Raw genomic sequence first — 14,500 nt, forward strand, 5'->3', positions numbered from 1 at the left:
ACGCTCATATTCTCATATCTAAGTGTTTGTCTGTGAAAAAGGAAACATTGAAAGTGAGTGGAGTTAATTTCTGTATAATCTAACCGGAATGTTAATTTCACCAGATGAAAGTCCGAAGTCTTTAACGCTGAAAGTTCTTTTTTTCATTGTTTTATCTGCGATAAATCCTTGAAATTGAAGCGAGTTTGATGTCTTGATCATTCAACCTAAATATTGATTTTGCACGATGAAAACCGGGAGTCTTATATGTATTTTAATCCATTGCAGCTCTGTTTCTGTCTGACGTCAGTTATTAGAGTCTTTTGAAATTAACATGTGTAACCTCGTGTATTATACAGTAATTTATTTACATTATAAATTTTATTTCATAATCTAAGTGTAAGTTTAGGAAATCACTGTTAAGTTTGTTGGATATAGACATATACATGAATATGATTTTAAATTGCAATACACAGATAAAGTAGATCATTGGAAAATAAAACAGGATCGCTTTAATTTGTCATTTAATTGGACTTGGTTTTGATCTCAAGAACGCAAAGAAGAAATTTCATTCAATATATATATTAAGCTTTAAAAGACAACTAGAAAGAAAAAATATTAATACTATGCATTGCATATTTCTTTCATGTGTGAAAAGATTAATCATTTTATGTAATATATCAAAGTGTTGGTAACCTAATTAAAAAAATCCACCATGTCTTGTACCAGTCAAACTTTGAAAAATATAATAAACATTAATAAGATTTTAGACACATGGTCACATGTATATATACATTAATATTTTGTTGCTTTTTGTATAAGATGTTTTTAACATTTGTATATATAACAGGTTATCGTATTTCTTTAACATATGTTGTTTAATTTAGGATATTATAACAATGGTGTAGGTAACACGTAATCGTAATTGTGTAACATTCTTTATCTTCTATGTAATTTATTAATTTTAGGATATAATTTTGCCTTGTTCTGTCTCCTGGTGTTCTGTCAACGCAAAATGTACCCATAACGCATTGGGGAGATTAAACTGCATCATATCAGGTAAAGTCATCATTAGACAAACTTTTGGTTTTTATGATTTTGTTTGAAAATTCCGCAAGAAAATAAGACGAAACATATAACATGACTCTCACTCCACATATGGTTATATATTTGTTGGATTGCATGTTAAAATATACCCTGTGTGTTGAAAGCATAATATATATTATCTTTGAATGTTAATAGAACTATATAATTATCTTTATCCCGCTTCAGACAAATTTTTCGATTGCTGATTGGATAAAGGCTGATCACATGACGCCCTGAAATTTTCCGTATTACGTCTCCATTTCTATATTACGTCTCCGTCGAGGCGTAATATGAAAATTACGATTCCGTTCGATGCGTTGTTATTGTAAATAAAAATGGCGGCTAAGAAAAGGTTAAACGTAGGTAGTTCAGTTAAATTTCTTGTTACCGTAACGATATTTTATGTTGATTGTTATTGGATAAAAACTAATATTTTCATAATATGCACAAATATTTTTTTTATATTGAAAAAGGTCTTCAGCGGGCGGGATAAATCCACTCGGCTTTGCCTCGCCCAATACGGATTTCCATTTCACACCCTGTATGAATCCGTATTAGGTCACTAACTGACTGTGTAACTAATAGTATACATTATGCGGTTAACTTGTGTTGCAAGATGAAACTTGCGTCACTTGAAAAAAATATATACTAGTATTCAAAACATGCCATTAGGGTACTTTACCAGTGAACTTTTAAGTTAAGTCAAACTTATTTAAGAAAAACACCAATTTGATTAAATCAGATCGTGGGCTTCCTAGAGGAGTGGACACAGAAAATGTAGGTCAATGGTCCGCTATTGGTATACACAGACAGATGCCTCCATCGTGTGGTAGAGGATATAAACAAATGGGATCTGGATTGTTAAAATGTCAGACGAACGGGGAGTGGACAAACAATGTCAAATGTGGTATGGGTATATTGTATATTGGAGTGTTATCTATGCTGTATCCATTTAACATATGTTATGATATTTATTTCAACACCAATCCCTTTATTTACATACCAAATAAATCACTTCATTTAAATACCAAGTACATATCCATATCAAATATCATCATTTTGTACAGAATACAGAACGTTTAAATTTTTTATTTGCCACCTGATTTCACCTTTGATGTTTTAGAAGTCCGTGGTTGTTCTGCCCCGATTTGCTTTGATTGAATAATTTATTTTGGAACTTTAGTACTACTTTATATTTGATTTGCTAATAAATATTAACGTAGTTCTATTTCAGATTCTAGACTATTCTTAATGAATAAAATATCAAAGCTTTATTTTTATTTATCATAAAACAGTGCCGTTTGAGGAACACGAAGGACACACATATCTTCTTGTACCTGGGAAACCGCCAAGGTATCTGTCCTTATGCAGTGTATTAAAATCTAATGCAGGAGAAAATATACACATTGTAATAAACTGTGAAATCACAAATATTCGTGGGGGTTTGATTTTCGTTGTTTTCGAGGTATGATGAGACCCACGAATTTATGTCCACCACGAAATGTAAAATATAACATACATAAGTACTAATTTATTCTTGATTCACGAAATCAAATCCCCATGAACCAAGAGATATTCCTCAAACCACGAAAATTTGACACCACGAATATATGTGATTTTACAGTATAACATGATTTATTTGGATCAAATTATGGCAAGGGCTACGTGATACTCTAATGTTGAATAATATTATACTATTATTGAATTTTTAACTTGAAAAAATAATTTAATATTGTAAGTTTGGCAGGAATTATTTGCTTTGGGGGCACGCTAGAACGCTTCCTTAATAATGCCATCGGGACAGGTCTGTGTGACTTGCACACCATCTAATGCATGTAATACAAAACTTTTAGAAATATTACAGGAGATATGTGAGAGTTATAATGGATACTTGGCTGAATTTAAAAATGAAAATAACGAACATTAATATTATGTGACCAGTCAGCAGGGATGATTACTCCTCCATGACATCTGCAGATTTTTTGGAGGTCTCTGTGTGCTCCGTTCCGATTTTGTATTGTTAATTGGGCTTCTGACCCTGAATGGTGATCCTGATTTCCATTTATTAACATGGAAATGAGCTTCCAAACGACCTACTTTACAATACAAATTCAAGAGCCCATTTTACTGAAGAACACACGAGAAAGAACATCTTTGGCTTGATGTAAAATTTTCTAAAATAAATTAATTGATTGTAAGCTTAATATGTTTTTTCACATTCCTCCTAAAAAAAACTAAGATGAAAAACTATATTCGATTTATTAGAAGGTAGGTTACTAATAAGCAGAAGTAAATTTTAGTTGTAATGTTTTAGGGTAAATGGGCATCTAGAATATTGAAGATAATGAATCTTAAAATAAGGTATTCGTTAAATTGAAAACAAAATTTCAATTAATTTTTTCCATTTGTGTTGACGTTTTGTGCTTATCCCTTTTAATTAATTCTTTTTAAAAAGAAATATATGATATGGTGAAGATATTGAACATTGATGGATCACGAAAAGAAAATTATAATCAATTCAAATCTATGAAGAGGTACGGAAGCTGGTAGATACAGGGCAGAAAATATTTCATCTGGCGGCCGCCAGTTATTTATGTGGCGGTCGACAGATAATTATTAGATGAAGCAAAATTTGCAAGCTTCCCAATCTTTTTAAAAAAGGGGGCAAAACATGATGCTAAGAGACACATGATACAAACATTTTCTTGTCATAAAGAGGTATAGATAAATTATCATAAATGCAAGTCAGAATGACTGCAGATTATAAAAGTATATCAATATAAAAATAAATTCATTTGCATCGTTATTTAAAAAAATCCAAAAATAAGAACCAGTCTAATAATTTCTTTTGAATACGAACTTAAGAAGAGTAAAATGCAGTTTTAATATAAATTCTCAGCAAACTCTTTCGCAGTCTGTTGTCTGCTCTCGGTTTGGATCGTACAATTGTAGTATGTATTTCAAGCTAACTCTAGCGCCGTCTGGTGGCTGCAATCGGCTTGGATTGATTGATTGATTGATTGTATACTGTTTAACGTCCCTCTCCAGAATATTTCACTGATATGGAGACTTCACCATTGCCGGTGAAGGGCTGCAAATTTAGGCCTTTGCTCGGCACTTACGGCCTTTGAGCAGGGAGGGATCTTTATCGTGCCACACCTGCTGTGACACGGGGCCTCGGTTTATACGGTCTCATCCGAAGGACCGCCCCATTTAGTCGCCTTTTACGACAAGCAAGCTTTGGGGTACAATTTCCAGCTAACTCTAGCGCCGTCTGGTGGATGGCCTCGGTTGTGATTGGTACAGTATTAGTTTATATATTTCAAGCTAACTCTAGCGCCGTCTGGTGGACCCGGATCCCCACGGGGCTGAAACATATGAAAGGCTACTTAAAAACAATCAGAAGTGACTAATACAAATCTGGATTTGTAAATATATGTTCTAGGTATGCGTGTAAGTAATGATGTATACAATTTTGATATATTTGAAATATCTACATTTCAAATATCTATATTGCACGTAACATGTGCTTGTTATGTACCATATAAATATTCGGTGATTAATTTCACGTATACTGATATATTTGAAAATCATCTTAACATGTGCTTGTTCCGGGTGTCACGTATACTGTAGAATCATCTTAGTTCCGGGGTGGGGGGGGGTCAATATTCGAGGAGATGAAATATTTTACTTGTTCCTTGGAACGTAAGTTAGTAGGTGCACATAGGCAACACCAATCAGCCAATACTAGATTCAGAATTGGTTCTCTAAATTTAGAATTGCATGGCTGGTGGGTGTTGCTTATATACTCTCGTTTATATTAGGATTTAATGAATAAATATGTTAACAGAATAAATGTTCGTGGGTTAGGGTGTCTTACAAAATCCATTTATCTCTACCAAGAAATGATGAATTCACAGTAAAAAATGAAAGAAAAGTCAAAACCGACCTTAAAATTGAAAGTTTCAAACATTTTGAGCAGTAGATAAACTTTAATTAAATTGTGTGCTACATGCGTGTCTCTTCAAAGAAACTTTACAAATTATGGTTTGTATGATCAATCTATGAAATGTTTCCTGTATAATGCATTTTTATACCAGTTTTTGTAGTCACTAAGTATAACTTTATACTTGTCTCTTGAAGTATCTTTTTTCACTGTTGTTTATATGGTTTGAACATATTTTATTGTAATATAATTACAAAGGATTAGGCACAAGTTCTGAAAACTACCTACATGTGCATTACACATTTATACAGTCACAGTATTATATGTTTTTACATGTATTATATTATTGTTTATATCTTAGTGAAGAGAAAAGAAAGCGGCTTAGTTGAACATTTACTGGACCTTTAGTGTATCGTTCTTTGTAAAGAATGTTATGAGATTTTTGTGTCCAATATATATGTTGTAATTTAAATTCTATTTGGTTGTAAGAAAAAAAAATATTCAAAACCGACATTATTTGTTTTATTTATGGTGCGTTAACAGTACAATCGCCTGTTTACGTTTTATTGACTAGCCATCCACTGAAGCTCGACCAATCAGAATGAAGAAATGTTGCGCTTGTGGACCGGATATGGACAATATCACCGGCCTCTAGTTGAACGGGAGCCACTCCAGTACAGCTGGAATAAGCAGTGTTCTGCGCTATATTGTTACAGGCATTCATCATATAGCGCACTCCATTGACTAATAGCTCGCTATCAAATACATTCCCTGCTGTTGTCAGGGTTTCCCAGCTAAACACGTAGAAGCCCTTATAAGGGGCTGTGAATTGACCATTTGAGGTATTGTAACAGTTGTGGAAGTTACTTCGGACTCCGTCGTACACGATATCTGTTTGAGTTGATGTGGGAAATGACAAATGACTTTTCCTATATGCTGAGAAATATGCTGGAGCCTGCGCTGTAAAAAAACTGTATATTATACATTTACAGTAAAAAGAAGAAAATGAATGAATAATAAGGTGAATTTCCTATGAAATTAATTTCTTCCTATATTATGTTTATTAAATTTGAATAAATTTCATATTAAGTAACTGTACTACAGTGCAGACAGAGATTTATTTTATTTCATACCATAATGTAAATACAGTAAACAATGCCCTCGAATAAGAGTGCAGTGTTAAGATGGTCCTAATTTTCAAATAATAACAATTCAAAATAAGTTTCCTTAATTTACTCTATTTTGTGAAATCGACGTAAAATCAAGTATTTAATATTTTTTATAAACATCGATTATCTATTAAAAAAAATACTTTGCCAAATTTTATCAATTATCCCCGCAAAAGAGTAGTACATGTATACAGTTTATATAATGTCGTGAGAGATTTAATAATAAATTTTCTAAGTATCGAAAAAATAAGAAGCCTTGAGGCGTAGATTATTGATTGTTGAATAAGATGATACACAATCGACTTTAAACCCCATTTATTTTCTGCTTCTTATAATGTTAGTTGACCTTACGAGGACTGACATTTTAATCTCACCAAGATATAGCCCGCATTAATACAAAAGTGTTTCAGAGCTTAAATATGACTGAAGAGTACATTATATCGTTGCATTACATATGTCTTTCTAAGAGATAGAGTGTTGTCTTTTGAACTTTATATTGTGCAATAAATTTCAGATCAATTTTTATTATTTACCTGTGGATATCTGAGCCTTTAGATACGAGTTTTCCTGCTGCAGAGAGCTGACATCCTGAGTAAGTCCTTTAACTTCCTGTGTGAGGCCCTGAACTAAAGCCTCCATTTGAGACAGTCTCTGCTCCATAGCGGAGGGGTCATTTAGAAGCAAGCATTTGTTATCACTAGCCATTAGAATTACTAAGACTAAGGGACGCAGTAAACGCAAGGCCATGTTAGTTTCTTTTGATCAAGGTAGTGAATTTCATAGCCCTGTATTTGATAAGATAAGGAGAGTTCGTTCTGATTTGAAGCCATATAACATTTTATAAGAAAGGGCCGTTCTAGGTTATTTTGCTATCCTGATAATTTCTGTGATAACCTAAATTGCAAAACTAAATAATGCCCTATCCATTGACAATATCCAATTGTCAATCAAGACAATTAAATTAATTGTAGCAAAAACCAAACCTGACCAGACAGGTGCATAAACTACCTGAGATAGAAACACGTGTAGCAACAATCAATTTCTATTGAACAACATGCTGTCATTTAAATAAATGATTCACCAAACTATAGGGGTCAGCTATTGTGTCATATCAAGATCTCTCCGTTAACACATGACTAATTCCAGTTCTCAGAGCAGTTTTGAACATAGATCCTTCTATATATGTCATATTCATTTAGAATGTGCTGCAACTTACATGTACTTGCAAAGCATCAAATAGAATGAAATTCAAATGCCAGACAGTATTCCAGCGCCTTTAGGTTAACGACTATCTTGCAAAAAAAAGGTGTCGTGGAAATTTAGTGATGTACTACAATAGCCGTGGTAGCAGTATCATTGGTGTTCCATAACATAAAAATTACAGATTGAAATTGAATCTTTATTTTTGGAAATGTTTTGTTCAAATGTTAAATAAGTGTTCCATACAACCTATATTATTTTATTTCTGGTCTTCCAACAACAGTATTTCTCCTTATTCCAGTTAACTTGTCATAGAAGGATATAATGAACAGTATTCAATATCAAAGTCCATAAAACAATACAGAATAGGAGAAGAGCAAACACAGACCTCCGAAACATCAGAGGTGGGATCAGATGTCATGAAGGAGTTGGTATCTCCTGCTGACCGGTCACACTTACCGTGCACTCCTTGTCAAAATCAGGAATTGATGGAAAAATCTGTCGACAATTCAGTTTATAAATAATGGACTAACAATTGGTATGAAAAACGCCAGTCAGCATTTTACTTAATGATAAATAGTATTGTCTGCTAAGGTTATTGTATCGACCATGCAACTGACGGAATACATGTAATTGTTTTATCAACTTATTTGTCAATAATTAAAATTCGTTTTAGAAATTGTTCATGAAAATTAGAATTGAGAATGCTCTTGCGTATCGAATCAACTGAGATATATTCACTTTGTATGCATGTGAGCAAGGCATATTGCTGCTTAAGTAAGGGAAGTCGAGGATAGGAAAGTTAAGATAATCACGTTTATCATATAGCTTGGTTGTTAGATAAACATTAACGCCTTTTTCAAGTAAAATATCAAAGTATGACACAGGAGTGTCGGACTCTGTGGTATCTTTTATTTCAAGCTCACCAGGATATATCGTATCGACGTAGTAATGGAAATTACCATTGTTAATTGACAATACGTCATTGATATATTTAAATGTCGAGTTTTAGGCCACTTTAAGTGTTTTTTTTCTATCTGATCAATACGTAGGGTTCCCAGCGGTTGTAATCGAGGACAGATGATGCTTTCTCTTCTAAGGCCCTTGGTTCCACCTTCTGAAATCCATAGGATCCGTGTTTTATGCCTTCTTCATAGATTTGTATTGTATGATCACTGTTCCCTTATTATCTTCAATTTGTTCCACCTTAAAAATGGAATGAACTAGTTGAGCTGTAGAAATACACCGTCATAAATATGGCCGAGGCATAAAGTGTTTGTCATGTCCGTCTTCTGTCCTTCCATCTTCCCGTCCTACTGTCCTTCCATCTGTCCTTCCGCAGTACTTAAGGTGGAATGCCACACCAACTTTTTCTTTTATAGATCTTTGAGTCATCCTTTTAAAACAAGGGTTTGAGCTTTGGAAGGTCGATATTAGCTCTCAATTATTTTATATGAATTTTCTAGTACTTTTTCAAAGAAAATGAAGAAAATAAATTACATCCAACTTTTCGAGTTAAAAGTTTGCTGTAAATGAATGTATCATATTAATATCTAATAAAATATGTAAAGATAGGCTGGTTAGACTTTTTATTTTTTATAAAAAAATATTCATGAAAATAAAACTCATTATTATATACCCATCAATTTCCTTGTTTTTGTTACTGTTAATTTTACAGAGTTTGATCCGATCACCACACTGTGGTTTTCTGAATCAATATCTTCACTCTCTGAAACTGATGACGAAGTACGCAAAAACATGACGTTATTTTTCTTGCGCGTTAAAAAGTCCCTTGTTATTATGCTTTGTTTTATGGATAAATATTATACAATCGATCTCTAAAGTTTTATTCTGATATATTTAGCTAGTTATAAGGGGGTATATAATAAATTTATCATTATAACAGTAACTTGATCCGAAGAGCCGTATCACGTCTCGTTGACAGGCGCGGATCATCAGATCAAACTCGACGCTTCGCGTCTCGTCAGATCTGATGATCCGCGCCTGTCAACTCGACGTGATACGACCCTTCGGATCAAGTTACTGTTATAATAATATATATTCATTTGTGAATATTTTTAAACCTATGGTTAAAATCACAATAAAACTAGTCACAACGGAGGACCACATGTTTGTGAATCATATTTTAAAAAGAAAATGATATGAAATTTATGATAAGTAACAGTATGCAAATCATATTGATTCGGTTTGTAAAACGGTAAATTATAAGTTATTTTCTCTTCGAAGTATTAAGAAATTTCTCCCTCCACATACCAGGAAAATATATAACAATGCTTATATTTTACCATCTATTAACTATTGTTTGACTATCTGGGGTAATGCCCCCAAGCAGGATATGGACAGACTATTTTAATAACAGAGAGGGCAGTAAGGATTATTCTTGACGCAGGTCCCGATTCTTTTTCTAAGCCACTGTTTGAAAAACTTGGATTGTTAACAGTTTGTGAGCTAGTTGAGCTATACAAATACATATTATTATACAAAATTTTAAGTGGAACGACTCCCCAATATCTTTGTAATTTATTTGAATTTCATTCTTCAACTTCTTATATCTTCGATCTGAAAATAATTATTATGATCTATAATTGCCGAAACTTCGTACAATCTTATTCAAGACCTCTTTTCAGTATTCAGATGTAAATCTATGGAATAACTTCCCCAACACATTAGACGCTCTCAATCTCTACGAACATTTAAGCATAATATAGAAAATTACATCATCAGCTGTTGCACAATTATTTGAGCACAATAAGGTTTCAGTATTGTATATTATATTATGATTGTTAATTATCTGTTCATGGACACTATATTCATAATCTTGTGATTGTTATTCCTTAAACCTATTACTATTATATATGATTAATTGTATCCTGTATATTTTTTGTATTTGATATATATATATATATATATATATATATATATATATATATATATATATATATATATATATATATATATATATATATATATATATATATATATATATATATATATATATATATATATATATATATATATATATATATATATATAAAATTCACTTTTTCACTTTTACAAGGATACCCACTTCCGCTCTAGCTCGTGGTTGACCTTTCGACCTACGGAATCTGTCTCCTAGCAGTGCAGGAACAGCGCGCTAGACCCCTCGGCTATCTAGGCAAGTTATTTAAAACTTGCTTTCGATGCCGATGGAATTCTCACAACGCTGCCCTACACTACACTACACTACATTGAGAATGGAAGTGAGATACAGTTATTTGGACATTAGTTTTTTTAGAGGATCGTTCCATTTTCAATGACCGTGTAGTGTAGGGCAGCGTTGTGAGAATTCCATCGGCATCGAAAGCAAGTTTTTAACTTGCCTAGATAGCCGAGACATTCTTTGTGCTTTGTATATTAATATTTCTTCACTTAGGGCAGTTATGTTAGTTTAAGAGTTGTTGTAAAATGTGCTTTATAAATAATAATTGATTTCATTACAACATGTATTGGTAACAATCCTCTGTTAAAACTTATGTCCAAATAACTGTATCTCACTTCTATTCTCAATGACCGTGTAGTGTAGGGCAGCGCCGCGAGAATTCCATCGGCATCGAAAGCAAGTTTTTTGACTTGCCTAGATAGCCGAGCGGTCTAGCGCGCTGATCCTGCACTGCTAGGAGACAGATTCCGAAGGTCTAGAGTTCAACCCCGGGCTGGGGCGGAAGTGGGTATCCATGTAAAAGTGAATTTCTTTGTGCTTTCTATATACATATATAAGGCCCTGAGGGAAGAATAGTGCATACACTAAGCAGGTTACCTTCTTTAGATAAAGTATTTATTATAAATATTATTATTAAGGTCTTCCGTCTTCACGGAAGACCTTATAGTGATTCTACTGTTTCTTCTTCTTCTTCTTCTTATTATTATTATTTTTCCGCCCATCTAATTTTGTGCACGCGATTTCTCAAAGACTACTGGATGGATTTTTATGGAATTTAGGGAAGCAATGTGTTATTATCTGAAGTTATTTTATCCGAGAGATTTTTTGAAGATTCGCTTCCGGTGCCAAGTTACGGGACATTTCCTGATTTTAAAATGACATTTTGTCCACGGATTATCTCAAGAACAGTAAAAGATATCAAAATGAAACTTTCAGGGATGATAGATCGTTGTAATTACTATCCAGGACCCAACTTTTCGTTCGTCGTCAGTACTTTCTGTTGTTACCAGATGCGAATTTAAAAAGTCGATTTTTCTAACTTTTTTGTTTTTCAATATTTTTGAAGTATTTTAAGCTTGGGTAATAGAGACCTTTCCAATGATGCTTACTATATAATCTGTTTGAATATTGACAAATCCAAAGTCTAGATATTAACATTCAAAAATCTGAAGCGGGTCCAAAATGGCGGCTGTCTCCGTAGACTCCGCCATTTCGCGAGTAGGGGTTTATGGAGGCAGCTGAGCGTTTGATTAAACTATTCTGACATAAGGATACATGAAATGTAAAAAACTACTTCGACTCTCACGTAGTAGTGATATGGTTGGAGAAGTTACCTCCCGTTACTTGTTTATATTATAATAGATAATCAATGTAAATATTGTAATTAATTGGTCAATTAACAAAAGAATTATACAAGTATTATTGATAAATGATGTTCTGTTAGAAAATAATAATAGTGTTGCCAAAAGAAAGGCAATCTGTAGTATTTTATCAATATGATATCTGATAACTTATGATCATTGATAAAGTTGAGGTACAAGGGGGCAGTACAGCCAACTGGCTGGTGTCTTCACTTTGGTACTGAAACCAATTGGTGTATCGATCAAATCGGATTGTGCAACGTTGCCGTAGTCAGTGACTAGTTAAAGTAAAGCTGTGTGACGTTAGCTATAGGTTTGTCATTAGGACAGAGAAGCTCTTACAAAGTTAAATCATACTGTGTAAGTATATTGAAGCCACTTGGCTAGAGTTATATAGGCCACTTGGTAAGCAGTAAGACACCAGGTAGGTGTTAAAGGCTAAATCAAGAGGCACCAGGCAGGTGGCTGTTGACTTATATAGTCAGTTGTATAGTGAGGCAATTGTCATATGGCACCAGGCAGGTGCCGGTATTAACTGAAGATATATAATTGTACAAAGCACTTAGGTCATTTGATTTAAAGACACCAGGCAGGTGTCATATTATTATCTGTATATATTGCATTCAATCACATCCCCAGTAAAACTCGATAATCCGAGCACGGACCTACTGACCGCTCAGATCCGACACGTTACAGTAGTACGTTGCAATTGAGTGTCAATCTTAAAACTTAATTTCCGTTTCACTGCTTTAGTGTTACTGGGCTAGATACGATATGTAATGTGTATACTGTGTTACATATACTTTCTTAACGTCGAAATAAAATAAAGGCGCTAAGAATGTTTTATTTTTAAAATTCAATTGAAGCTATCATACCTATTTAATAGATCAGTCCAAAGAAAAGGCTCGAATATTTACTCGTGGCGTTTGGCGCAAAATTATGAATGCTTTTTATAATTCTTAGACAGGTGAACTGTTGCAAAAGTATACACAAGTATATTTAGAGCAGTACTCCAAATAGCTTAATGGTTAGCGCGTTGGGGATAAAAAATTAAGAAAAAAAAGCGCATTCACGTTGGCGACATGGGTTCAATCCTCCTTGTGACCAAAATTTTGAATCTCTTTTCAGCTCGATTTTACGTGGGTTTCTTTTCCTAAAACGGACGGAAAAACTCTCGTTGCTCGCAACGAGATCGTATCTAGTTATTATTATGTTCCCCAAACGAAGTTGGGGAACATATTGTTTTTACTCTGTTTCTTCTTATTAAGGTCTTCCGACTTCCTTCGGAAGACCTTATTGTTTTCCTTCTGTTTTTTATTATTATTATTCTTTTTTCATAGTACAGCCGATATCTCAGCTATGCGTGGACAGATTTCAAAGATTTTCTCAGGGAAGATGCATCATAAGAATATCTCCAGACGTGTTTTTCATTTTTTCAAAATTTAGTTCCGTTCGCGATTTTTGGGGATTTTTGTTTTTTTTAAAAGGCATTTTGTCCAGCAGTTTTCTCGAGAACGGTTAAAGATATGAAAATGAAACTCACTGAGGTGATAGAACATCGAAATCCGTTCTTGGCAACGTCCTTTATTTTTCGTCGTCGGCACTTCCTGTCGTAAACGGAAGTGAATTCAAAAAGTCACATTTCTCAACTTTTTTGTTTTTCAATATTTTTCTTTAGTATTTACAAGGTTTATAGTGTGTTGTATGAGAATTCTAAATATGTGTTTACTATCTTGATGCGTACATATATTGAAAAGATATGACCGAACCAAACTTTGTCCCACTGTCGGGGGTTCGAATCCCGCTGTGGGCGTTGAATTTTTTTTTATCTTTGTTTCTGTCTTTTTTCAGTTGCAAATAACTTTTCTCTCTTTTTTAACATGTATGGAAGATTTTGCCGATTTTTAAAAGCTATTTTTGAGATATTTGGAGGAATACATGTAATAATCATGAGGTATGTTATGAGGCTGCTGTAAATGAACGTAAACGAACAAAAATACATTCTGAAATTTTATGGGATGACGTAGCATAGAATTCTAACGAAAATCGGTCGGAAGACCTGCTTGTTGCACCAGCAACAAGAACGCATCTAGTTATTATTATTATTTTTCTTCTTCCTGGGAAAATTTTGTCCACGAGTGATCTTGTAAACTATACATCAGACTTAGGTGAAACCTTTTTAGGGTTAGTAGGCATGTTATGTAGAGTTGCCGAACGAAGGTCATTTTTCGCGCACGTGCTTGCAAGAGCGGGCGCGTGCAACACGTGAAATGACCAATATAATGTATAATGCCGTAACTTTTCTATTTCTTGATGAAATTTTTTGAAACTCATAAGGTAAGCATATATTAGTAGTATAAACAAGATGACATGGTCTTTATAGCAAGATCTCATGCGCATGCACGTGCGCTTCGCTCTGATTGGCTGAAACTAAAGTCTCAATATCTTTCTTGTTTTACGTCATAATTATTTGAAATTTTAAACTTAGTCACACATTTTGAAGATCTACAGCGTGATATATAAGAATTTTCATGAA

The 14,500-nt window shown here is 33.6% G+C and overlaps 1 protein-coding gene across 1 annotated transcript; it reads right to left on the reverse strand.

Annotated features, from left to right (window-relative positions):
• Positions 1–5,534: 5,534 nt before the first annotated feature.
• Positions 5,535–6,932, reverse strand: LOC134237669 (uncharacterized). Its single transcript, XM_062719805.1, has 2 exons — positions 6,714–6,932; positions 5,535–5,971 (listed from the first exon to the last, which is right to left on the reverse strand). The coding sequence occupies exons 1-2, from the start codon at positions 6,925–6,927 to the stop codon at positions 5,568–5,570; spliced, it is 618 nt and encodes a 205-aa protein (XP_062575789.1). The 5' UTR covers positions 6,928–6,932; the 3' UTR covers positions 5,535–5,567.
• Between the last annotated feature and the right edge of the window lie 7,568 nt (positions 6,933–14,500).

The sequence above is a fragment of the Saccostrea cucullata genome, unplaced genomic scaffold (genome assembly GCF_032062105.1).
Source record: "Saccostrea cucullata isolate Sc308-1 unplaced genomic scaffold, CSIRO_AGI_Scuc_v1 ctg6676, whole genome shotgun sequence".
Taxonomy (NCBI): Eukaryota; Metazoa; Mollusca; class Bivalvia; order Ostreida; family Ostreidae; genus Saccostrea; species Saccostrea cuccullata.